At 48.8% G+C, this 26936-nt stretch overlaps 1 protein-coding gene across 5 annotated transcripts in view; it reads left to right on the top strand.

The window, feature by feature from the left end:
* HEG1 (heart development protein with EGF like domains 1) overlaps window positions 1-26936 on the top strand; it is a 60181-nt gene that overhangs the window by 6293 nt on the left and 26952 nt on the right. For 3 of the 5 annotated variants that reach the window (XM_075092995.1, XM_075092996.1, XM_075092992.1), the window contains exons 2-12: window positions 16265-16537; window positions 17576-17806; window positions 18182-18433; window positions 19095-19283; window positions 19807-20115; window positions 20526-20840; window positions 21940-22272; window positions 23207-23515; window positions 24218-24547; window positions 25244-25543; window positions 26075-26410. In XM_075092995.1, coding sequence (XP_074949096.1) covers window positions 16265-16537; window positions 17576-17806; window positions 18182-18433; window positions 19095-19283; window positions 19807-20115; window positions 20526-20840; window positions 21940-22272; window positions 23207-23515; window positions 24218-24547; window positions 25244-25543; window positions 26075-26410 — 3177 coding nt within the window. The remainder of the gene's footprint in view (window positions 1-16264; window positions 16538-17575; window positions 17807-18181; window positions 18434-19094; window positions 19284-19806; window positions 20116-20525; window positions 20841-21939; window positions 22273-23206; window positions 23516-24217; window positions 24548-25243; window positions 25544-26074; window positions 26411-26936) is intronic. The other 2 variants (XM_075092993.1, XM_075092994.1) reach the window with 2 other exon arrangements.

The following is a 26936-nucleotide window of genomic DNA, read 5'->3' on the forward strand; positions in this document are numbered from 1 at the left end:
CCCTTCTTTGCAGCTTCTCTGGGGGGAGCCCTGGAAATAAGGTGTAAAATCACCCCAGAAGGAATCAGCTTAGCTTGCAGCAGAGATTTAGGCTGGCTGCTAGGAAAAAGTTCCCAACCCTGAGAGAGGGGCAGAACAGTCTGCATTTATTTATGTATTTTTTTTAACTTTCTACCATTGAAACTTTCTGTGCGCAGAAGCAAATTTAGGAGCGAGGAAAGAAGATGATGAGGATGTCCGTTTGCACAAAAGTATGGTATTGCCTCCAAACCTGCCTCAGATTTCACAATATGGATTTTGTGGCTCCTGGGGGCAGAAGCCTGGCTCTCTGTGCACACACTGATGCAGAGAGGTGTAAGATGCTGCTCTTTAGCTTTGATAGGCTTTCAGGTGACTACTGTTGGTACAGGAAGGATGCGTCCTCCCCCTGCAGCACCGGGACAAGGAAGGATCGTCTCCCGTGCCTCTGCATTGCTATGGAAAGACCTGTAGGCTGCAGGGTTTTCCTGTCTCGGGCATCTTTGCCACTCCTCTCTGTGAGCTGTAAGTGGATTTGGTTTGTGTGTTGTGAATGTGAAGTCCCTGGAGTTGTATAGATTTAGCTCTGCTCCTTTGGGGTACATAATTAAAAGCAAAAAAGAGAAGAAAAAACAAGCGTTTCAGAAAAGGAGGGAGATAAGGGATCCACTTCCCTGCCCATTCCCCATCCTGAGCCCTTGAAGGTAATGAGGGTTAAGCACTGACCGTCTGGGTTCTCATCAGTCTGTAAAAGCACTTTGCACAATATTTAAGTGGTAAATGAATATGGTCCAAGAGATAATTGTGTAACCTGACTGCAGGGAGCATACAGGGATGCATATTGATTTACACTGCCATACACAGTGAATGCAAGTGATAAGCTGTGACCAAGGCACAGTGGGTAAGGGGACAGCTGTAGCTAAAGCCTGTTATTGGGCTCTCCGCAAGCTTTAATTTCCCAGTAGCAAACCACCAGAGCCAGCCTGTGCCCATTCAGCAGGCGTTTGCAGTGTGCTCTGCTCCAGCAGCTATCACCACTTCAGAGGGGTAATTTAATTTGCTTTAATTTTCTCTCATGGCTGGGAGGACAAGGGAGATGGGCAGTTGGTGCCACGTCTGCAGGAGCTGATGCCAGCCTTGCTGGTGCAGGGGTGCCTTCCTCAGGGAATATTATTCTCAGTATCAAAAGTTGCAGATACTGATGAGTTTAGAGGAGCATGGGGTTTCTGGGACAACTTGCTTCCTTCACCTGCTCTTACAGATCCCAGTTTTTGGGCTGGCAGTCAGAAACCCTCCATGACTGAGCTCCCAAATTGTGTGCTACCTCCATCCTCCCTGTCCCATTCATCTACAGGGGACGTGTCGCAGCAGCTGAGCATTGTGTGGAGGCTAATGGCTCCATCACATCTCTAGGAGGTGGCAGAGGATTATGCTCATTTAGCGGAAGGGGTCTGGTACCAGGCTAGAAAGGCAGTTGGTTTTGGTGTGGTTGTGGTGCAAAACTTGAACGGATGCTACCATGGCTGGGACTGCGGCTGAGCATCCAAAACGTAAAGCCAGTTCTTCAAACCCGCAGCATTTCAGGCAATCTTCCAAAATGGATTTTGGGACATGTCTGGGCAATAGGAGCAGGGGATTGCTCTGTCCCATGAGCTACTAAACCAGGCACTGAGGTACTCCTTGGGTGAAAGCGGAGACCAAAGCCTGGCTGACTGTAGGTGTGTGCTGGCTGCCTGTTTGAGTGCTGCTGCTGGCCAGCCTGGGCTCTGGGGCCATGCACGGCTGCTGCAGGAGCTGCTGCTGGCCCCACTCACTGCTCTTACAGCTGTACAGAAGCGGACTGAGGCCTTAGTAGCATCAATCTGGTTGTGATAGTTTTATTTATGAAGGATTCATCCAAGCTAATAAAAAAAGCACAGAATAAGGAACTATATCAATTAACAAATTAATCAAGCCAATAAAACCTGTCAGTGTAGCAATAGTGTTTCAGTGCTGTGGTGTAGAGACTAAGGCACCACCAAAGGCTGTGGCTTTTCTGGAGTCACTGCTGGAAGGACTCATTGGCTGGTGCTGTGGGTTTCCCATCAACGGTAGCTACATACCATTTCCAAGACAAGGATAGGTGCGGAGTGGTAGGGCTCAGCTATGGCTGAAGGCTGCTGCCTTTTTGAATCATAAAAATGCTGTGTTTCTGCCTGTGTCTGTGCTGCTGCAGGGAGGCAGGAGGGGGCACAGTGTGCTGTGCCCAGCCCAACTGCCCCTGCCATGCCTGGGGTGCTCAGGGGAGGACTGGGACCTCCTAAATACCCTGGGGAAATGATCTGGAGCTGGATGCATCATAGATAGCCACTGTAAACCTGCTGCATTCTGGCTTTGCTTTCCCACATAGTTTCAAGAAAGTTTCTCAGGTATGGGGGGTGAGGAGGGTCTGGGTGGGTCAGGGTGTCTGCGTGGACGAACAGTACTGCTTATGCCCGGCTGATCCACTCAGACATGCACAGAGCTCCTCTGGAAGGAGGCATGGCCAGATCCAGACACCTGTTTATGGTGTCTTTCTGCCATTGCGATGGTGCAAAGCAGCTTTTGGGGAAGTTTGATCAGCCAGAAGGTCAGAAGGTGCTCCAAGCGAATTAAATGTTGGTCATTCATAATATTCCCCTGATAATATCCAATGCAAAATCCATAGCTCATGAGCAAGCTCGTCACAAGGCCTTAATACCGCAACCACAGGCCCTGTTACTTACATGCGATTGAAGATGTAGGTCACACGTTATGTTTTTTCTCTTTCCTGATCGGCTGAGCATAAAAGGCAGAATCCAATTTTCAGTGGCAGTAGACTTGATTACAAATTCAAATTTTTATTTCTCTGAGCAGTTTTGCAACATTTGCATTGTAATTTGCTATTTCCATAAACATTAGAGGTTCATTTGCTGGGATATTCATCCAGAGCAGATGCAAGAGGGCTAAAAGCACAGGCTTGGTGAAAGAATGAAGTCTGTGGATGCCTATCAGGAGAAAACGGTTTTGTCACATCTGGCCACCCTTCCATCTCATCCTGTTCTGCATACACACTGCTGAGGTGTGTACACCTATTTTTAATGCCCAGGTGTTATAGCATAACATCCTGCTGCTTCAGCAAGGGGCATGGTTCACTTAACAGCTCTTTGATTATGCAGAGAGTTCACGTTCATCCTTTCAGGCTGAAATCATTTGCGTCTGAGGACAAGGAGAGAACTTTCCCACCCAAAAGGGAAATGATGTTGCATTACTGAGAGACCAGCCCAAGAAATAATATAATCTTAGAAAAATGCAGTTCCCTCGAGTAAAGGAAGCTCTGTAAACTTCAGCTTCTCCAAGCTGTTAGCATAGCTGTTGCCTGTGTTACAGTAATGCTGCTGTCAGACCCAGTCTACTGAAGTGCTCAGGAGCGTACTGGGGAAAAAGGGAATAAGATCCAGTTCCTGCTTAAAATGAGGACCTCTTGTAAGGTCTGAATACTTAGAATGCAGAATTTAGGACCTTGGGTCACATCCCTGCTTTCCTGTTAACTTGTTTTTTATCTCAGCTGGGTGCTGGAAATGTTGACGGTCACCCTTGGTTGTGAAGAGCTTGGAGAAGGGGCGTGCAGAGCCAGGGTGTGCAGAGGGATCAGCTGGAAGATGGTACAACAACTGCAAGGTTTCCACTGACTGCGGTGCTGGGATCAAAAGTCTGGTGGAGAGGAGACTGGGGAGAGAGAGGTTAATTTTTAGAGCTGTCAGTGTTTGGGCAAACCCATGCAAGCGAGAGACACATGATAAAGTTACTCTGTGAGCAGTACCTGTGGCTTGTCCTCTTCTGCTCACCACGGGGTGGGTGGCATTAGCATATGCCATGGTTTATTTTGGGCTCTGCAGCTGCCCAGTGTGTACGGGTCCCATAGCCAGGGCATGAACAGAACCAGGGGGGCCCTCCTTGGTCTGGGTGCAGCAGCTCCCCAGGCCGGACACTTAACTAGAATCTTCTCTAGCAAAGTGCCTGTCTTTGTGAGACCTGTAGGGACATGCGGTCTTGGAGGTCTTTGCCTCCCGTATTAATTTGTTTCAACGTTGGAGGACAGACAAAGCTGTCTCGGGAGTTTCATCTCTTCAGAAACCAGAATAAAATGCATGAGATATAAAAATATAATTTTAAAAGTACCTGAAATGCAAAAACCAACCTCAGGGCACTTATAGGAAATATCCTACAAGGTGTCGCAACTCCCGTGCTGCTGCCCCCATTCCCTCCCGTGGCTTTGGATGAAGGTATTCTCTGTTGCCTGTCCTTCGCACAGGCAGGGCTGTTGAGGAGGGTTATATCTGCTTCTGCATCGGCTGTGCCCTTGGCTTGGAGTAATTTGATAAATAGTTTTGCAGTTGGTTACTTAAGCATCTCCTTAGCTGCAGTCAGCACCTCAGCTGTGGGCGAGGGAGTGCTGCTGCCAAAAGTCAGGATCTGTGTCAAGAGCCTCCTAAGATTTGGCCGTCTTTCGTTAAAACCCCAACTCCTGGAGTTGTCGTTACAGGAGGATCGCTTAGAGGGGGAGAAAAATAACTTCTGGCTGTCGAGGTGGTAGATAAAACCCCCCTGAAAACATGAGCTGCAAATCCAGGAGACACACAAGAAGTCCAGGTTGGCTGTATTTAAAAATACTGTCAGCTCAAAGCTGATCTCCAGAGGATTTGGAGTCCAGACGGAGGGGCCATTTCAGACACTCCTGCTTGGCAGGGCTCTGCCTGTGTGTCTGCAGGAGAAGTGCAACCATCTTAATTGTCTTGCTTTGCTGGGAAAAGAGAGAGTGTGCAAAGAAGTGCAGGGCAATGCAGCAGGAAAATTGGGTGCAAACCCAGTTGTTTTCTGTCCAGCTGTATGAGTACTTTGTGCAAGCACCTTGACCTTGGCAGATTGACTCTCCACTGGGAGAAGCAAGCTCCATCTGCCTTTTCATTCTTTGTAAGGACATAAAGCTAGGAGGACTTTTAAAACTGCTTTCGCAGCACCCTGACCATGGTTTGGCTAGTTTAAGCTGTTTGAGGGTGACCGTGTCACTCGCAATGAAACCAGATGCTGCAGGTCCTTCCCTTGACCCTTCTGCATGAGCACCCCATCTTAGGCTCCCAAGACAGTGCTTGCAAAAAGTCCTCTGGAAATGTCGTGACCTTTGCAGTTCTTTCACCAAGGCAAACATAGAAATGTTTGAGGGACCTTTTGCACAGTGGTTAGATGGCAATGAGGCTCTTGCAGCTGAAATTTGGGAGAAAATACCCTTTTTAACCCTGAGCTAATTTAGCTCTGGGATGAAATCAGCTAGGAAAGGACTGAGGAGGTATGTTAAGTGATCTGATAGAAAGGCATGCAAACTGTGCATGAAAAATTAACTCAGCAGGGTTAATGGTTTTCCCAGGGGTGCAGCTGAGGCTGCATCTCCCAGAGGATGTCATGTTGCACACAGACATTCAGGGTGTTTTTCTCAGCATTTTTCAGCATGCCGTGATGGCGGAGGTTTTAAAGGCCATTACAGGAGTCAGTCTGACCTCTTGCCTCTATAACAAGGCAGACGTTGTAATTTCTGCTACCAGAACCACCCTCAGATTCCCTCAGGGATGTCCAGACCATGGAAGAAACCTCATGCAGGAGTTTTGGACTGATGGGCAGGCTCCTTTGGGTTGCCAGTAGCAAAGGAAGGCTCTTTTTTCCTGAAGAGCATGCTAAAAGGCATTTCTGCATCTGGAGTGACAAGAGGAATTTGGGTCTATAGAGCACAATTATCCACGTCACCGCTTGTTAGGACGCTGGCGTTAACACCCTTCCTCTTGTGGAAAATCTCTTAAGCCCTGAGGACTGGCGTGAAACATCACGCTCTGTTGAACTTTGCTGAAGTGGGGATGAATCACACTAAGTTGAAGATTTGGCTTCAATATCTGGTCGGAAAGATGCCTTCAGTGATAGCCTAGCAGGAGGGTACTGCAGCCCACCCAGGGCAGCAGGACCTGTTTTGAGGGGAGGACAGCACTTCTTGGGAGTTGGGGAGCAGAAGTTGGAGGTGGATATTTGAGGGTTTTTTAAATTTGGTTTTAGTTTTGAGTGTTCTATAAAAGCAAAAGGCAGGTCTGGAAGGGATCTAAAGACATATCCCAAGGGATCTCAGGACATCAACCCTGGCAGGATCACCCCAGAAGATGTTTATCTAACATGTTTTTAAAAGTGTACTCCAGAGAAGGGTTTCACAGCATCTCTGAATAGTTGTCCTGCTACATCCATGCCGTTATAGGTAAGAAAACACTTTCTTACCAGGGAAATTGAAGTGGCTGGTAGTTAAACCTTCTACAAAGAAAGATATCCCATACAAGTGGTGGCCAGGTTTGATCCTGCGTAACTTGTAAGATCTCATGAACTGACAACTTAAGGTAATTTAGCAATCTGGGGAGGTAACACAAAAGGCAACCCTGGGTATTGAACTGATTTCTTCCCCTGCGATGGGAATGAATTTCCAGGAGTGGAAACATCGGCAAAACAATTGCACATGAATTGCTTTTCTTGTCAGTTGGAATCAAGGACCCTGATTGTGGAGCATAATACTGCTCTTGTAATTCAGCCTTTATCTTTGTGCCGGAGCTGGGCATAATTGTATCTGTGTCTGGAGGGACAAGGAGAAGGGTTTCAGTAGCTGGTGCTCACAAAGGCATCTTTAGAAAGCTCCTTACCCCTGGTACAAGCTTGGAAGAGCTTAAAGGAAAATACCCCTGAGTAGCTTTAGGCATTTGAACAGTCATCATTGTTTGATTCGGATTCAGTTACAGGACTAACATCTAAATGTTAATTCTTTTTAGGACATTATCAGCTCTTTCAGCAAATACAGAATGGGGCTGCAGTATTAGACTGGCAGCCAACTCTGCAGATAAAATCCCTTTGAAAGGATGTTTCTTAGGAGGGAAACTTGATCAGAGAGTGCAGAATAATCACGAAGATGGTCTTTTGTGAGGGACTTGGAGCAAATATGATGCATGAAGAAAGCCAAATGAGGACCAGGAGGCTTCTGATGTGGGGGATGGGAGTACCAGCAATTTTGTGGCCTCCAAGAACAGTCTGAACCATGCAGACAGAGATCCTTATAATCCTGTCCTGTAAATTGCTGGTATACCTGGAGATCATATGGTGCTGGGTAAGCCGCGTCACATGCTGGGTTAAGACCAAAGTTGATGGTCACTTGATGGCAAGAACGTGCCAAGGCAGTCAGTGTGAGGTGGCTCTGTGCTGGTTAATGTGGGTCAGTATGTGGGCAGATGGGGTTCGCGTGCAGATATCTGGCCTTTTCATCCTCTGAGCTGCCTTGCTCATCACACAGTGCCTATATGCATCAAGGTAGGCTGTGATCTGACCCTGACTCCCTGTGAGTCCTCAGTGACAGCTCGGAGGGTGACATCCCAATCCTGCCCTTCCTCATCACCCATTTCCACGGCTGGCTGCAGGGCTCGGCTGTGGGCCTGCCTGCTGCATAGCAGAGACCTGCACGTGGCTGAAAGAAGGTGTTTTGTTTTCAGCCTCCCCAAAACACATGCAGAAAGGCACTGGAAATGGTAAATCCCTTCCCCTCTGGTTCTCAGATAGGAAATGTGTGACTGCAGAGGCAGTGGCAGGAGGGACACCCGCTCCAGCTGCCCTGCGGCACTCTGCTCCTCTGTGGTGGCAGTGATGACCAGCTGGTGGGTGCCAGCAGGGACGAACCTGGCTCGTCCCCTGGAAGAAGGAGGTCTGGCGCCATCCTGAGCGCTGCCACCACTGCTTCCGGTGGCAGATTGGTGCGGTGTCATCTAGGAAATGCGATTTAGATCAGCATCCTTTGGCAGCAGATGGGGGAAGGGAGGTGGGGGCCCTTATCTCTTCTGGGGATTAATTTCTCTGTTAGCTGCTTTTTTTTTTTTTTTTTTTTGCCTGTTTGCCTTTTTCTCCATCCCTTCCCAAGTCTCACCATCCCTTGCTGGAAGAGTGGGAGCCACGAGAGGATCCATGGCTGCCATGACACCATGCTCTGCATCCCACCTTCACCTGGGAGGCAACACCTGGGTATGTGGCTGCTGGCCAGCAAAGCTCTTTGGTGTGTGCTTGGCATTAAGTACAGAGAATAGCTCCCCAGGGAGCTCTTCTTAAGTGCGTTGCTGGAGTGAAGCTCCGGTCAAGACACCTGGACCAGAGTCCACCCTGTGGCAGTGGGCAGCCTCAGTTGGATCCTGGGAGCCTGTGACAGCCCCCGGCTGCACACAGCATGGCCTCTCAGCATGGCAGCACCCCTTTTTCTACTCCCTCCTCCATCTTCCCAGTATTTATTGTCCCTTCCTGGCTGTGGGAGGCAGCTCCTGGGCTCAGACCACTTTGGAGGAGGGACCTGTGGTTTTGTTTCCGGAGTCTAACATGAAAATACCGCCTTTTTTCTCCTGGGTCTGTAAAGGGCCGGAGTCCTCAGCTCCTGGGGCACATGGCTCCTGTGGCACATACGTTTCATACCACTGGGCATCACTTCTTGATGCACATTAATGTTTGTGCAGAAAAACTGTGTTTTGGCCTGTAGTTCTGGTGGTTTTAAGCACAATCCCAAATAATAATGGATATCAATACTTGGGTTTTTAAACCTGCAAGATTCATTTAAGTTAAATACAAGTCACTGAGCTATTGGGAGTAAATAAGCCACACAGAGTGACTGTGGTTATACATGAGGTCAGACAGAATGAGCTAATGCTCCCTCTGGCCTTGAAATTAAACTTTTCAGAAAGCAGAATTTCATCCTGCAGCTTCTAAGCTGCTAGTACCTTTCCTTATGGAGAAGCCCGAGCGCTCTGCACCTTGTGAGGCTGCTCATCCCCTTATCATCAAAATATACCCCTGCTTGGAAGCAATTTTCTTATATTACCCAGTTTAAATTAATGTGGGCAGCTGCTGAGGTCATGTGGGTGCAAGAAAGCTATACGATGGAGTGTGATGCCCTAGTTAACATGCCAAGGGTAATCAATCTCTCCATAGCAGCAGCGGGCTAGCTCCCCTGGAAATATTGTTCTAGCAAGCCCCACATGAGATTTTTACCAACTGCAAACCTTGCAGACAAATTCCACGTTTCTGGAATTATTCATGTGAGAGCTCTGGAGAAAGGTCCATGTTAGAAATGAAACTTCTCTGCTTATAAAAGCCAACAGTGGTATCGTCCTGCTCTCTCCAGCCCCTTTTCTTTCCACTTAACGAGTGCTATACACACTGCCATGGCTTTTTTCCTTTTTTCCCCCCTTTCTTTTTTGCAGCCAGGATGTTTTTTCTTGCCTTTTTATTGTTCCAGTGACCTAGCAACTCCACTTTGGTGGAGCCCTGCCAGGAGACTTCCTCCCCGAGCCGTCTGACAGACTCCAGCAGCACTGCCCTCGGATGGGAGCACAAGTTAAAATGACACCAGGCTGGGTCCCTGCACAGCTTTCGCTCTGCCCTAGCGAGTGCCAGTGAGGGTATTGCTGCCTTTCTGCCGAGCAAAGCTTCCAGGGGACTTTAAAAACCCTGGAAAGAGAAAGGAGAAGCGCTGCGTGGGTGATGTTTCCTGTAACATTTCTGCAGGGTGTTACAGAAAAGCCAGGAGGATTTTAGAAGTGAATTAGGTGTTGCTAGGTTTTAGCATTTGGGAGCTGCGGTGCAGGCAGGGTGGTTGGAGACATTTCAGCTTCTGGTGGTGGGAGGTGGGATGGAGAGGAGGTGTGAGTGCTCAAAGAGCCATGCCATTTGGGAGATTTCTTTTGGCTTATTTTTATTAATTTTTACTGAGAACAGTGAGAAAGAAATCCCTTTGGTAAGCGCTCCTGGGCCTCATCAGCTGGTGCTGGGGCAGAGCTGCCTTCACACCCCCTGGAGCTGCAGGGACTTTTCTGGCATTAACACTGGGAGACAATGTCAGAGGGGATACTTTTGAGGTAGAAAATAAATAAGCCAGCAAGCAAGCTAACACAGATATTTTGGGCTTTTTGCTCAGGAAAAGCATGAGGGACACGGGTCCCAGGGCCTCTGGGGCTAGAGGCTTGACCTTTCTTCGCTGGCTGGCTGGCTGGCTCGCTGGATTGGGACTTTACTAGAGTCTCATCATGGTTATGGGGGTTTTTGGGAGTATGGTTGTCATGAGATGGCTTAACCCTGTTGGAGGTGGACTTGTATTTGAACGTGTTTTCCAAAGACTCGATAATAAAACAGGACTTTTTTTTTTAATTCAGTTGCCAAAAGCTATATAAAAACAAAAGCCCATGAAAAGAGGTTTAAGACACTTCTCTGAGTCCTGGGACAGTGGTTTTCAGGCAGCGTGGGTCCGTGTGGTCCCAGGGATCTGTAGATTCAACCCAAAATGTGCAAGAAAGATGAATAAGAAGCACAGGATTTCATAGGCTTGAGCTGGTGATCTGGGAGCCTGCACCTCCTCAGGAAGATATCTAGGACACCAAAATTAAGAGGCTGGAAGCCCCTGGATAAACTGGACAACATCCTGTCTCTGCACTGTGCAGGTTTTATCCCTGGCTGCAGGCGGGCTTTATGCATGTATCCCACGCTTTTGGAAATGACCGCAGGTTTCTGCGTGCTCTTTATTTTGGAGTATCTGTTTATCTGCTTAAGGATACTACTCCTAAGAACAATAATTGGATCCTTTTTTTTTTTTCTTATGGCATCTCCAAGCATCAGGCTCTGGGATCATGAAAAAAATGGTAGGAAGCAAAAATGGCCTTTAGCATCCTCTGTGGTTTTACAGGTCCTGGAGGGGAGGTGGTGTGGAAGTGCAGTGTTTTTGTCTCATATAGCAGCACTGCAAGCAAAGCGCTGTGGCCTGGCATAGGAAAGGCTGAGGAAAATGCCAACGTCCCCAGCCCCGTGGGCATCCATCATGCATAGTAGCTGGGCAGGTGTTAACCACTCCTTGGCACTCAGAGCTTGCAGGGTCTGCTGCTGGCATTAAGCACCCATCATCTCTCTCAAGCTGACATATTAAAGCTCCAGCCACCTTTGGTGGCTGCATAAATCCTTTGTATTATGGTTAAAATGATTTGACATCCTGGAAATTACTGCCTTGCACTGTGTGGTACCCAGTGGGAGAGGATGAGCAGCATGAGGACCAGAGCAAGTTGCTGCCAGGGGATGTGTCTATAGGGCACACCATCCAAACCAAGCCTTGCAGCAGGGTGGGAGGCGCTGGCAGGGCTTTCCTGCACCTCTTCTCTTCCCCGTCCACCCTTGCTCACCACCTTTCAGCATCCAGCCTGAATAATTCCTTTTATTAATATCAAAAGAATTAGCAAAAAAGGTTTGACTGCATGTGCTTAAAAACCTCTTGCATTCTTCCGGTGCTTAGTGCACATGCGGGACCTTCCCCAAGCAATGTTATAAACGTGTTTATGCTCGAATGACCCATCTCAAGCATGAAATTTTTTTTTTAAGCTCCATTTCAGCCCCCCCACCCCGTTCCCCCCCACCTCGAACTGCTTCTTTCAGGGCAAGAACAAGGAAGGAAATTGAAAATCCCAGAGAGCCCTGGACAGTCCAGATTTAGGGCTGTAGCTTTTGTTCGCACAAACTCACTTGGCTTCTAACTGGCCTCCACCCATGATCCTGACATCCGCAGCAGCCGTTCAAAACACAGTGCAGAGCCCGGCCCCGGCCCCGGCAGGGACCGGCAGCCACCCGCGCCACCCACTGTGGGGATGGCAGCCCCGGCTTTGCTCCCCACTTCTCCTCCGTCACAGCCTGCTTTTCTTCCTAACCTTTTCATACAGGCTGCAAGGAGTTTTCTAAGTTGAGATGAGGGGGTTTTTTTTCCCTCCATGAGCCTCGGATGATGTTAAGATTATGCAACGTTAACAGATGTGGGCTTTATAATTATAGCTGCCTGTCCTCGGGAGGAGCCTGCTTTAGCTTCACGCGCGCTCAGCTCAGCATGAGATGCTCCCGGGGTGGCCATAGCCCTGGCAAAATAGATGCCACATGGGCAGCCAAACCGGGAACGGTCCCTGAGGAATCACTAACCTCCCAAGGAGGGACAGCTCTGGGGTGAAGAGCTGCTCTGGGCAGCCAAGCAACCATTCTTGGCTTTCCTCATGTGCAAACACAGATTAAATTTGCATTCCCTGGTCAAGGGAGTATTTTTCTGCCCTTTGAGGAGAAGAATTCCTTCTGCAGGAAAGCAGCGGCCCTGGGATAGCTCATGGTGCACCTTGACTGGCTGCGATGCTTCTGCCAAATGCTGTCTGCAGTGATCCTGCTCCCTTGATGTTAGCAGGATACGTCCCTCCTCACTCCCTGCTCTAAAATTTTCCTGAGAGATTGCAACCACTGTTGAAAATTTACAGTATTGTGCTTCTCAGTGTTGTGCTGTCCCATGGTTCAGCCTTGAGCACCACCATGGTGTTGCCCTGGCAGCAGCCACCTACTGGCCAGGGCAATGCCTGTGCTGCACCCAGGGATGGAGACAGAAAATCACTGGTCCAAAGGAATTTTTCAGAAGTCTCACAAGGTAAACATCCAGACAGACTGCCAGGGGCAAACCCAAAGCCTCGAAAAATCAGCTGGAACTTGATCTGTTTGTCCTGGCCACATTATAACTCAGCTCCCAGCAAGCTGTGGACTTGTTATGCTTGTGAAGAAAAAGTAGCTCTGAGCCTCAACCTGTCTGGTGAGCATCACTGCTAGTTTTAACTGGGAATAAAAACACTGGTCCAGTGGGTGGCAGGAGGATTTTGTGATGGAAGTCAAATAATTCTCTTGGTGGCTGCAGTTGCGTGGAGTTAAAATACGGAAAGCAGTTGGCAGCTTAGGGTGTGATGAAATTGTTAGTGACAAATTGGTACCTGAGCTAAAGGGCTGCTCTGCTTTAAGCCTTTAATGCATCAGGGGAGGCCAGATGGTCCTGTGTTTATTTATGTGGAAGAAGTTTGCATCTGGTCCATCCGCTCCAGCAGAGGGTCATCTTTGAAGGCTAATTTCTGCAGGCAAGTGATAGAGAAGATTGCCGTTGTCTTGCACTTCTGGCAGGCTTGATGGCTCTGTGATGAGCTGAGACGTCATGTCTATTTTGTTAAGCAGCCTGATTTTTGTTTTTTTTGTGTTTCCATACGGCTCATGCTCTGCACCCACTAAAATGGGGAGCTGAGCCTGTGCTGGAACAAGGTTTTTCTCCCTGCACTGGGGCCTGGCATACCTTGCGGGGCAAAGTTAAAAATGCCAGATGATTCTAAAAATCCTGTGTACGTAATACCTTCTTATTCAGCCTGTCCACTCCCTGGCTGCACTCAAAGCCAGGTTTGCTGGCACCCATGATAAGGGGAAGGGTTTTGCTTCATATTATTCCCAGCAGCTCTGCAGAGCCAAAAGAGGACAGAGAAAAATCTGGGGTGGATTTGCAGGGCGAACAACAACCAGACGAGCAACCAGCAGCAGCAGCATTTTACTTTCAAACCAGTGCCATTCAACCAAGGGTCATGGCTGAAGGTACTCCTTGCTGGCATTTCCAGGGTTATTTTTAAGAAGTGGCAATTAAATGCCTGCTGCAGTGCCCCACTATATATTTTAGCGTGCCTGGCTGGAGCGCTTGTTGACAAATGACTTGGCAACCTGAGAAAGCAAATTTCCCTCTGTCTATTCTCATTCCCTAAGGGTTTCTTTAAGTAACTGCTGCTTTGCCTTTTTTCTGTGCAGCAAAGTCGGCTGCCGGGGCACAGTAAGCATGGGCTGCACAGCTGAAAGCTTTTAGCGAGAGGGGAATGGAGGGAAATTCAGTGTGTTGCCCTCCAGCCCACCCAAACTTTTCAGCTGCAGGGCTGCTATAAATGACTTGTGGGCTACAATTACAGGCTGGCTATTGGCTTGCAAATGAGCGTAGCGAGCACCCCTGTGACTTTGCACCGCTTCTTCCAGGGGGCAACAACAAGCCGCTTGTTACATGGGACAGGATTTGGCTTATGGGACAGGGCAGGCTCCAAATAGCAGTGGCTGCTCAGCATGCTCAGCAAGGTGGACATTGCAGCCATGGCTAGGGCTGTCATTGAAGGCACCTGAGGGGCTCCACTCCACTGCAGCTCTTGTCTCCTTGGGCCTTGTGGTGCTCAGACTCCTGGGATGACATGCAGACTGTCCTACCTACATACCTCTCTTTGCTTTGTGAGTTCCCACTGAAGCTGTTGCAGGAGGAGAGAGGAGACCACTCCCAATATTGCCACCTCTGGCATGGCAGGTACAGCAACCCCAAAGGAGACATGCAAGGCAAGGAGGAGTAGGTGTCCCATGAGGGTTTCTCTGAGGCACAGCTTTCTTACAGAAAGTGCTTGGAGGCCAAGGACAGATGTGCAAGGCTTAACCTTGAATATCAGAGCTTTTGGGCAGAGACTGAGCAGTGCCTTTAGCCACTGTCCGTGTATCATCCACAGCCCTGGTTTGAGATGCTGTGTGTGTGCAAGGCAGGTTACATCCTGTAGCCTGGGGAATTTTTGAGCTGCAAAGTGGGGAAAGTTCCTCTGCCTTATATGACTTTTCTCAGTTTCTTGAGAGGTTTCAGACCCTGCCATGCTAAACTGCAGTTTCTCTAGCCAGGCTCCCACTCTGCCCACCCAACGAGTGGAGCATGCTATGGGCTATTCCAGCCCAGAGATTGCATTTTGGTTATAAGAAAGATGGGCAAAACTGGGATCTCACTGTTTCAGATGACATAGCAATGCTTTGGACTCGCTTTGACTTGCTGTGGACTTTGAAGAACATCTGAGGCTGCAGTGCCAGCCAAGCCTTGGGGCTGTAATGTAGGGCAGGGACGATTGCTGATGGTTTTCATGTGACTGCTGTGCACAGCCCTGGCTGGTACCGCAGGCTGGAAACCCTGATTCCCCTGCCAGTTCTCACTGGAACTGCTCATGGCAGCTGTCAGTAGATGCTCTGTATCAGGCAGTATCAGGCTGATGGCAGACCCAAGGCTGAAGTTACAGCTGCCGCACCAAGTGCTGCCAGTGCTGAGCATTAATGATTGAGCCAAGAAGTTGGCCACTGAGTAATGTCTTCAGTCCTTGCTCAGGGCCTGATTTGGGAACATGTTTATATTGTAGAGATGCACACAACTGTGTGCTTTTGGAGATCCTGTAAAGCCATGTAATGCCTGTTGACGTCCCTAGGAGAAGTTGTTCTGGGTCCATGAGATACAGCAGATGGTAGAAATGCAGAAAATAAGAAACTTGTGCAAAGAGGGGGTGAGATTGCTGCTGTTACACATCGGCATCACAAGGAGCAAGTGGAGGGAGGGGAAGAGCTAGCTAAGCTAAAGGGTAATGATGGCTTGAGAACCAGCATTTATTCCATAAATGTGTTCATTCATTCTCTAATTAAATGAGAAAACAATTCTGGGTGATGGGAGAGGTAGGAGTTTGGAGCAGCCTTCCAGCAGAAGCAAGAGAGCAGACCCAAACACTTTTAGGATGCAGCAGGGGCTCTGGTCCTGTTTGCTCACGGAAAATGGACCTGCAGATGCACAGTCATCTTCTCCATCTTATTTCTGAGTTCTGGTAGACATTAACATCAGATATGCCAAAATGTCCATCACCTTGGGGTGCTTTAGCACCTGGATAGTCTGTGTAATCCACACCATGTGTTGATCTCTGCTTGTCCTGGTGCCTTGTGGTGGCTGGATGGCTTATGCCAACCCTCCTGTTTGCCCTGCAGTTCTCAGGCAGCTTCATGCTGGCTCTGTGGAGGCAGTAGGATTGGAAGTGAGGCACCCAGAAAGCACTGATCAGGCAGACAGAGGGGAAGATCTGCGGGGCCCTCCCTGCTCCCATCACACCTTCAGGATGGGGCACATGGGCTGTGCTGTGCTCCAGCTGGCCATCAATTCTGGTGACCTACACACTTCTCCCATGGACTCCACACTGCACATATTTCCATTGGTTATTTGTTTAAGGCTTTGGGTTTTTTCCTCCTTTGGAGATTTATTTCTCCTAACACACAAAAAAGCATGGGGGTGCTGAACTGCATGCACACAAAGGTGGGTTTCAGCATTTGGCCCCACAGACCAATCTAATTTCCATTGGTGTGAATCCAAAAATAAATTTCTGGTCTGTGTCTTGATTATGCAAAATTTTCTCTGGTGTAAATGAGATCAGAGCTTGGCCTCGATATTACTGCAGTGAGCCGAGCCTGCACATCCAGCACTGATGGGATTTTAATTTTTTCTTGTTTTTCCCTTCAGTCATCGAAAGCAGTCATCGGGCAAGAAGTTTGGACACAGAGACGAGGACTTCTGGTGCTCTTGTGGACAGCATGGAGATGGTGACGATGCTGGCTGGCAGCAGGGAGCAGGCATCACTGCCTGCCAAGCACAGTGCATTGCCAGCGGCGAGTGAAGTCAGGGGGCATGTCAGTCTCGCCGGTGGTGGGGATTTCACCCCACCAGGGGCAGCGTCCCCAGACAGCCCATCTGCTGGGACAGCAACCCACCTGCCCGCCCACAGCCATCCTCCTGGTGAGTTTTATCAATGAGAGAGTCCCTGTTTGCCTTACCCAGTCCATGGACCAAGCATAGATGGTGGGTTAGGAAGGATTCTCACCCTGTTGCTAGAAATTCAGATTTTTGGAAGAATTCCAATCCTAGGAAAGCTGATTTTTTTAAAAAATGTTACAGTGAAGGTGATTTTTGGGAGCTGCCGCTGTCGTTATTCGCCACCCAGCAGCACCCCAGAGAGTCTTGCTATCTATGGACCTCAAAGCAGAGTGGAGACCTCCCTGCATCCCCATGCCTCCTCCTGGGAGGAGTTGAACCCCATTGCGAACTCAGCTGAGATTAAGGGTGCCTAAGTTAAGAATATTCAACCAGCTGTATCATGATTTATAGCTGAGGTCCTCACGTGGAGATCGCGCAAGTGAACACTTTACCTTTGGGCTTGTTCATAGTCTTCACCACTTCTGGTGGGACTGTAGTCACGAGTAAACAAATGTTCTTTGTCAAGCATGCACTAAATCAAGGCCTGTTTCCCACAGGAGAAGGACAAGGCTGTGCTGACTGCCCCGTCCCCATTTCAGGTTTTCTCTTAATATCCCCAGATGAAATAAGTGTCTCAATGAGATATGAGCATAGAGGTTATCTTTAATTTTTTAATTCCATATTTTTTTTTCTGCTTAGGGACTACAGTGTGGAGCTGGCATGTCTAGGCTGCCAGCTGCTGGCTGTTTCTAGCATAAGCTATTTACTGTCTTGTGCGTTTTTAATGTTTCCGAAAAAAATAAAAAGTAAATCTGTTTCTCTTGCCATGCGCAAATGAAGACAAATTTTGAAATACTGATTATTTTTTTTTGGTAACAGCAGTTACCGAAAGTTTGTTCCCAGTATTCCCTCTTGTAGTGTGCTCTATGTTAACTAGAAGAAACATGGGGGATGCTGCTGTGACCCTGTCTATTGTATATGGTAGGGCTGGGTACCACTGCAGGTGATGCTGCTGCCACCCCAGCCAAATCATGCTAACTTGTCCAGGGGAAACGTGACTCTCTCTGTGTTGCTGTCCAGCCACTGGAAGCCATCACCATGCTGTGGGCAGCTGGGAGAGAAGCAAGAGGGCTCTGGCTTCTCCCAGCACCCCTGCAGCTACTGAGAGGACGCTGTGGGTTTTGGCAGCCATCAGCACCGATTTGGCTGAGACGACGCTGAGCGGGCACCGTGGGGTCCGCGATGTGACAGGGTTCGACAACATGGCAAGGACGGTCCTGCTGCCTCCCTCCATGAAGACTAGTCCCCCAGGTGAGATGTCCCAGTTCAGCCTGGGAACAAGGTGGACGCTCTTCCCTGGAGAAACTGGGCATCAGTTAAGCCTGGCTTCTCTGCATTGCTAGAACTTTGTGCACTGGATCTGACCCTCCATCCTCACCATGTGCTCAGGGCAGTTTTCTAGCTTGCTTCATGCACAAGGGTGGAGAGAAGGATCCATGTGGCTTCTCCTGGCCTTGAAAATTAGGAATTGCTCCGTGCAGCTCCCAAACACAAAGTTGCTGTAGGCAGAGTAGAGGCAAGGGGGCTGCGGGCTCCGGGGGGAGGTGGAGGGTGACAGCGGAGGATGCTGGGTGGGCAGCTCAGCCTGTTTCTGTGCTCTCATTTGCTTTCCCCATTGCCTTGCAGGCACCACCGGCCCATGTCAACCGGCAGACACAGTGGCCTCTTCACCCAGCCCCTCGGGGAGCAGTATGGGGACACCGCAGCCCCTCCCCAGCACCCCTCTCCCTGGCTCTCCAGGACAGCCCCAGTCTTCCCCCCAAGCTTCCAGTACCCAGACTGGTGTGAACCGCATGACACTACACCTCAGGGACATCACAGGGGACTCCACAAGCCCTTTCCTCACGGCATTGCCTGCCACTGACAGCACTTTTGGAAGTGAGCTTTGCTGACCCATGGGTTTGTTTTAGAGCCTTAAAAAGCTTTTATATAGCTTTTTCTTTCTTGAAACAGAGAAGATGCTGTGTTTTGCTTGCGCTTCGTTTATTTCTATTTGGGTGGCTAGCTGAAATTCCCTGCTGAAAGCAGGAAAAAGCAATGGGAAAAATAATTTGGTCAAAACCCCCCACTTAAATAAAAAGGTCTTTGGACCTTATCACTGTGTTTTCTGCAGGATGGGCAACTGCAGCTGTGAAATATCTTGGCTGGTTCAGTGCTAGCTGCAGAGCCAAGGTGAGGTCCCAGCCCCACCTGAGCTGTATGTCCCACCTGACTGGTGCTGCTGTGGGGTGTGAGGTCGGTAACCCACGCTCACAGCCACGCCGGGTGGGTTTGCTGTCGGCTAGACGGGGTGAGATGCCTGTACTCCAACAACATGTACAGGACAACAAACCCGAGATCCCTGGGCTCCACATCTTCCCCTTGTTTGCTTTGCAAGCAGATATTTCTAGAGTTCTCAAAAACAGAGACTTTGCCCCACTCCACAGGAACTTATTGAAAACCTTGGCATTGCTGAGTTCTTATCCTGTGCCTGGGGCTTGCCAGGAGCAAATGCATCCCCAAGACTCTCACATTAACACATCCCTTCCGTCTGCCACAGCTGCTGGGAGCAGCAGTGCGGCTGCAGAAAACCCACGGTCCAGTATCCGAAGGGCAGCGCCTGGCTCCGTGGCTCAGCTGCTGGCCTCGGCACCCTCCTCGGTGGCCCCAGTGTGGGGACGTTTCTCCGGGCCCTCCATAAAGCGCCAGCTCGCCCCTTCTCGCCCAGCTTCGGAAAGCACTGCTGCAGGTGAGCTCAGTTAGTCTATGAGTTGTTGTTTTACCCTATTTTCTTGCTGGATTTTGCCCTTCCTTAAGCATTTTTTCTCTGTGTTCTGTTAAGGCCTGTGATGTATAGTGAGCTACAGGCTTGTATGGGAATGTGGCCATGCTCAGGTTTCCCCGCTTTGCTGTTTGATACCATACTCAAGCTCCAGAAAAATACTAAGAGAGCCTGGGCTGATTTCCACCAGTTATAGAGCAAAGGTGGGATTTAAAGGCAAGTCCCTGCAGTCCTTGTCCTGTGGGGTTGCTGCTGTCCAAGCCGCCCCGGCTTTTGTGAAGCCGTGCTGTCCTGGTGGCAAGCCCCGAGTTTTGTGCAAGGTCTTGCTGTGGTGAGGGCATTCATGCCTTTCCAAAAGAGCACTTTGTCCGGATTGAAGACTTCCTATGCTTAATATCCATATGTGCACTGTAAGCATCTGGGAAGAAAATGGATCCATCTGTTTATAATTTCATGTGTATAAATTCAGGGTTTTTTTATTGTGTCGTAGCTGTTGGAAGCAGCTACCAGCCATCCAACGCCTCGGCGACGGAGAGGAGAGTTTCGGATTTCTCCACCACCAGTACCTCCATTTCCACAACAGCCACCAAGGGTGGAGGGAGGACGTTAAGGTCTCTGCCGGCCAGCACCAGGCTGGCTGATGCAGCAGAGATTTCCACCACTGATACCAAAATCATCAGCTCTTCAGAGCGGACCTGGTCTCCTGGGATGTCTTTGGGAGCTCAGGGTGATGGTGGCAGAGGTGCCACAGACTCGCTGCTCACGGGCTCGCTGTCTGCTGCGGAAAGTGCTTCCATGAGTGAGTTTTGATAGCTAGCTGTATAACTCAGAACATTATTTAAAGACTCTTTATAAACAAAATACATCCTTTTTATTTTAAAGAAAGAAGGAATAATATTGTATTTGGCACATTCTGTATGTTTAAAAACATCTCACAGAAATGAAAGTATGGATAAATATTATTCTTGTTGGAAGAAGAGGATAGATTTTCCTTGAAAACTTTCAGTTGAGTTTTGCAAGCAATAACTTCAGGAGTTCCTATATAGAGACCATTTTTCTCCTGTCTTAATGATTTCCTAGTATTAAATATTTCTGTATTGAATATTCATAAATACATCATGAATGTACCTACTGATAGTGGGATGAAACCTACCCAGCTGTTTTCATTTATGTGTATGCAGTTTTATATTTCTGTTCTCCTTTTTTTAGCCTTTAGCAGCAATTATGAACCCAAGAGCATCCCCGCTACAGAAGAGGCAATGCTGCACTTGGATACCCGTGGTGCTGACGTGCCCAGTGTGACAGTGGGGGCACCAGGGCCCCCCCCAAACAGCCACACAGTTGGGGTGACAAGAGGTTCTGCCTCCAGCACCGACTCCACCAGCTCTTTGGGGGGGACCTTCTCCTCCTCAGAGGCCAGGACACACCATCCTAATGGCTCATGGGAAGCCACCGACCTTCCAATGCCTCCTGGGGAGCCTTTGCTCACAAGCTCCCTCTCTGCCGCCCAAAGTACTTTCAGAGGTAAATTTGTTAGTCTGAAAGTTGGCTGCTTTGGTGTTGGATGGGATTTCACATCTCTGCGCTGTTTTTCTTTAGATACGGCCATCAGTCACTATTGGACGTGTGGGTATTTTTATTACTGTCTGCCTCGGGCTGGCAGCAGGGCTGGGGGGAAGGGTGGGAGTGGAAAAGTGAAAAACATCAGTATCCTCATTGCTAATAAACTCCTGTGCTGGGAAAAGCAGCCATCATTTAGAAACACGTGCATGCACTTTTTCCCTGCTGGAGACACATTTGCTGGGGATTTGCAGGCATCGCCCAGCGCTGCGTCTGCCATGCAGGCTGGTCTGTGGGAGAGGCGGCGTTTTGGGAGTCCCTGGCAGCCGCAACAGTGCTGACTTGCCCCGTGCCCTTGGAGCGGTCCCAAGTGAGCTCTGCCCCAGCAGTCACCATTAATTCACAATTAACCCCATCACTTTACGAGTCATAGTGCAGCACCTGCTTCTGGTGAGCTGGTGAAATATTGGCATCCCCAGCACTGTGGTTTGGGAGAGCCCTGGGGCAGCATGCCTGCTCAACATGGGGTAAATCAGGCTGGGTCAAACAGCAGGCTGGGGTGTCGGGGTGTTTCTGAGCACCTCATGGGTGAGGCTGTGTTCGGCCCTGTGTGGCCTTCGGTGCCCAGCACTGGGGGGGGCTCAGCCCCACAGCCGTACCCTCAGCCCGGCACTGAGATGGCAGTTTGGCTCTCTGGGCTGTCACTAGAAAAGCTAAACCAGGCTTTTTTTTTCAAGCTGATCCCCTAGAGTTGCTTTGAATTTAAAGGTATATACTCCTGATTTAAACAGGCTCAAAGGCACCTTAATGCATAAATTGGGTGTTGCGGACAGCCTGCAGGTAAAAAACATGGTTTTAAGTTGTGGTTTTCGTGGCTTTTTGTAAGCCACATGTGCCTCAACATAGGGGATTCACCTCTTCCCACAGCAGCACCTTTTCAGGTTGAGAACTTGATCTATTCAATATCTCAACAAACAGTGTGCAAATATAGGCTGTAGGCTGTACAAAAAAATCCCTCAAATGTATATATGCATAAATCAAACCTGGTTTTGTTGTATCTTAGGTGTCAGAAGCAGCCAACGACCAGTTAACAGCTCAAGGACAGACAAAAACGCCCTTGCTTCCTCTCCCACCAGCACTTTCATTTCAGCCACAGCCACCAGCAGCAGTGGGGGGCCCCCAAGGTCTGCCACAGACAGCAGCCGATGGGCAGCAGAACTCTCCACATCCAGTAGTGGCATGTACAGGACCTCGGGCACAATCCAATCCTTGTCCGTGTCTTCTGTGAGAGAGACCTACGGAGTTCATGGGTCCAGAGAAACCACGGATTTCATGAAGCAGACAGCAGATCCTTCCCTAACACACTCACACTCTCCTTCAGAAGGTCCTTCACCAGGTGAGCTCAAGTTAGAAGTGAAATACCATCTTTCTTGTAAGTAAAAGGAGGATGGTTATTGTATCTTACACTTGCCTGACTCTTTTCTGCTGTCAAAAGACGTGACAGCTACGCAGAATATATTGTTTGGAAGGGTGCAGTGCGATTTTTTGTATCTGAAATATTTCATTTCTTACTTGACCAAAAAATGTGGTTTGGGTTTTTTAGAGAAAGGGCACATGTTTGGATAGTTTCGTTATGCCAAGAAAAATAATTAACTTTCAAATCACAATTCTTTTTTTACTATGTCCAGTTGCTAGCTCCATTTTATAGGCAAGAGAACTAAGTAAGGGAGGATTAGATCATGTCCCAGCAGTCCCAGGGACCAGACTTCAGTTCCTGCCCTCTGTCTTACCCCTTGGACCATGCTGCTTCCCAGAAATTGAACCAGTTCAACAAATTTAAGGCAACTTTGAATGTGGCCTCTGAGGTCCTTCATGCTGCTGTTTGGTCCTGGACCCTGCTGCGGTGCTGAAGGAGTCTGATCCCACTCACCCCATTTCTTCAGACTTCTCTGCAAGACCTTCACACTGCTCAGTGTTGTGCCTTGTCTGAACTGATTTCCAGGCTTTTCTGTGTTGTTACGGTATGTGTTTGTTCTAGCAGCATAGAGTGCAGTCAGGCACATAATGGTGAAATCAAGTGCACAACATTAGTAGTTCAACAATTTTTATATAATAACATTTTTCTCAGCATCAAACCATGTTTTCAGAAGACGAATTTCAGTAGGAAGAATTCATGTCTTTGGCAATTTCCTGTTTTCTCTGGATTGACACCTTCTCATATTTTCTACTTGTGCATGTACTTGCTGCCTCTGTTACTGGAAGAAAGTTCATCTGTTTGTTTATAGTTTCACATGTGTAAAAACGTAAATTATTTCTTTATCACATCTCAGCTACTGGAAGCAGCCATGTGTCATTCAGCGTCCTGTCAACAGAGAGAAGAACTGATTTCCCCACCACCAGTACCTCCCTTTCCATGACAGCCACCAAGGGTGGAGGGAGGATGTTAAGGTCCTTGCCAGCCAGCACCAGGCTGGCCCAAACAACAGAGATTTCCACCACTGGTATTGAAACCATCAGCTCTTCAGACCATACCCTGTCCTCTTTGGGAGCCCAGCGTGGTGGTGGCAGAGGTGCCACCGTGTCATCCACAGACCCGTTGCTCACAGGTTCACTGTCTGCTTCGGAAAGCCCGTCCCCAGGTGAGCTCTGACTGTCCCTGTGGGGCTTCTTCCTGTAGACCTCAAACATCCGCTCTGTACGGAGGAGTGAGGGTGTGCTAGAAGGTGCTGGCGTTGGGCATTATGGTGGAAAATTTCAACTTCCAGAGAAAAATTGCATTAACTGTTTTTTTGCATTTGGTCACCCAAAAAGCCCAGCCTTATTGCAAGATCAGTCTGACCCCGAGATTTGGTGTGTTTTCTGAGATAGTACAGTTTCAAGACTGCCCCGTTGGCTGTGTTTATACAAGCAGGAGGCAACACCAGTCATTCCTGACCTCCTGCCTGGGGATGCAAATGCAGCATTTACTGACCCCGTACAGGCCTGTTGAGCTTTGTTTCGAGTATCAGGGAGTTAGGTGCCACTGTAGCCCCACCTTGCTCACCATGGGTGCTGTGGTGGTCCAGGCGCGCAGTGCCTGTGGCCAGTGGAGTGCAGCACCAGGAGCAGTGCTGAAGGGGAGCAAACACAACAGTGCTCCCACAACTTGTTCCTAGTGCCCTCTTCAGGGTGTCTCCCTGTGAGCAGCACCTCCTTTCACAGGAAAGGGCCGCATCTTCACAGTTAGCATTTTCTCCAGGTTTGGATCTGTGCTGTCAGCCTAAGCATGGTGATGGAAGAGAGCATGCCCACCTGTTTATAGCTTAGGGTGTATAAATCCATTTTGCCTTGCCCTTTCTCAGCAGAAGGGACCTCAGCTATGGGAGGACACCCATCTGATGCTCCTCTCACCAGTACACCCAGCTCAGTGAGAGACACCAGTGGTGGCAAGAGGAGCACAGTGCCTGTGTCAGACACTTGCACAGCATCCGGTGCAGCAGGGACCTCCGCCCCTGCTCCACCACACACCAGCTCCTTGGACATGGTTCTTCTGCCATCCTCATCAGCAACAGAGCCTGGGAGGCACAGTGATGTTTCACAAAGTGGTGCGGGACTCAGTGAGCTTCCAACAAAGCCACTGCCTGGATTTTCCCCCAGCATTTCAGTGCCTTCGCCTTCACCAAGTGCTTCAGGTGGGTCTTGTTTGCTGTGGAGGACATCCCTCCTCCTCACCTCCTCACCCCTCTCCTGAGCTCCCACCCTCCCTTTTCTAGCTTTAAACTAAATTTACCTTTTCAGTAAGTCTGGTTTATAGTGAAGGGCATCTGAGCACTGCACGGTTGTGAGTTATTTGCCTCATGGCACTTGAGGCAGCACTTTCATGTTGGGAACTAGATAGCCAGGCAGCTATTCTGGACCACATGTGAAGGCTGCCGTGGAGCCTTGACCTCAACCCTCAAACCTGGTGAGCCTGGCACAAGATGTGGCAAGGGATTGGTAGACAATTTGCCATTCCTTATATCCCAGTTGTTGTGTGTTTCAGCCCCAGCGCTGCTGCCAGGGTCCCACCAGAGCTGGTTTGAAACCCACTGGTCTGCCCAAGGGGATTTTCTGCAGGATGTTCAGGACTAGGTCCTACTTCCCTGCAACTGTTCTCCTTTAGAAACACCATGCACCCCAACCTATTTTATATTTCTGGTGTAAAGGGGAAAAGTAAAGATCACCTGGAAGCCCCACTTAACAGATAAGTAATGTTGGTCACCAAGTGCCACCTCTGCTGTGGGGTTTGAAATATTCAGATTTTAGTCCCTGTTGAGGCCTCAAAGATATTACTAATATACAAAATATATATATTTTTAATATATCTATGTATATCTCTATAATTCCAGAGAGAGGAAGAAGAGTTTCTGGTGCTCCTACTGAGACCACGTACATCTCAACCACACTCTCCAGACACAAGGAGAGGACATCTCAGGCTGCAGCTAACAGCGACATGTGGAGCACAGTGGCAGAAAGCCCTACGTCTCACCCAAACATGGCTAGGGAGCCCCACACCACACCCCTCCCATCCTCCACGGCATGGCCTGGAGTGGGACACGTCTCATCCAGCCAAGCAGGGTATCCAGAGACCAAGGTCACCCTTTCATCCATGGTCTCCACCTACTTCTCAGCCACTGGTGAACCTTCCAGTGAGTTTTCCTGAATTCCAGATGGCATTTGAATTAGGAAAAAACCTACTGCCTCTCCCTTCCCCTCTTCCGTGGGGTTGATATGACCACCAACATGTGTCAGAGCTGTTGCATGACATGCAGGTGTCATGGGGAGCGTTTATAAGCGGTGGTGATTCTGCTCCTTGGTGTTGTGTATCAACAATTGTTGAAGCTTAACAAAAAAGTCTCAGGAATGAGACGTGTAGCTTCTTGCTGTAGACATACCTACTACCTGCCTGGGTTGGGGTGATAATTATAAATAACATAAATATGCCATTATGACTCTAATGGCACTGATTGTTCCTCTGTATTTGGACAGTCCTGTTTTCTTGGAGTAGGCTTAGGAGAGGTCTCTCTTCTTAGGAGAGATCTACTTAATCTGTATTTAATTTGTGTTTATCTGTGCAATTTTATTAACCTGCATTTCCTAACAGAATTATTGTAGAACTCAAAAGTGCTCTCTGCTCTGAGATGATAAAATCAGATGCCTGCTTTTCAATCCTATTCCAGCCATGGGCAGCAGCCATCACTCCCTAAGCAGCTTGAGTGCCAAGGAAAGGATGTTCAGCCCCATCACTGATCCTGCATACACATCCACGTCTGCTGGCAGTGGAGAGAGGATGCTGCAGTCGGTGACAGAAGGTGCACTGACCAGTGGCACAGAGAGCTCCGCTTCCTATGTTGAAACCACCAGCTCTCCAGGGCCAGCTCAGCCGGCATCGGTGGAGCAGAGCAGGATGGCCAATGCCTCCACCAGCAGTGGGGGCTTCACAGGATTTGCGACAGAGACGGTCTTCGCGCGTTCTTTCAAGATACCCACTTCTTCTTTCCAAAATGATCTCACAAGTAAGCTAGTGTCTGCTGGCACACATTTTGCGGGGCGGGGGAAGTTCATATTGTCCTACATTTATCTATGTTGTATATGAAGTTCTTGTTCATTAGTACATGCAATGCCACCTTTTTAATCAAAGGACTCAAAGCCAGACCCCACCTGGCTGGGGAATGGTTCCAGAAGTGAAGCCATGAACCTGAGCATGGAAACTCTCCTGTTTTGATGGTCGCATTATTTTTTTGCTGCTTAACTGGTTTCTTTTGGGTGATGCTTTCACAAGTGTTTCATGTACCCTATTTCTCATTTTTAGAGATTGCTGAACTTAGCTGTAAATACTGAAATTCGTATTATAAGATTGACTGCACCTTTTATGCTAAATAATCAGATTTTTTTGCAGACTGATGCACTGCTCATTTAGGATTTCCTGACTGCAGTTTTCAGTCAAGTCAATTAGTTCATGATAAGCTGCAAATTAACATAATGTAATAATTTCGTCCTGCAGAGGCATGAAGTTCACTGTGCCTAAAAACAAACCAACTG

Source organism: Phalacrocorax aristotelis, chromosome 5, assembly GCF_949628215.1.
Source record: "Phalacrocorax aristotelis chromosome 5, bGulAri2.1, whole genome shotgun sequence".
Classification (NCBI taxonomy): Eukaryota; Metazoa; Chordata; class Aves; order Suliformes; family Phalacrocoracidae; genus Phalacrocorax; species Phalacrocorax aristotelis.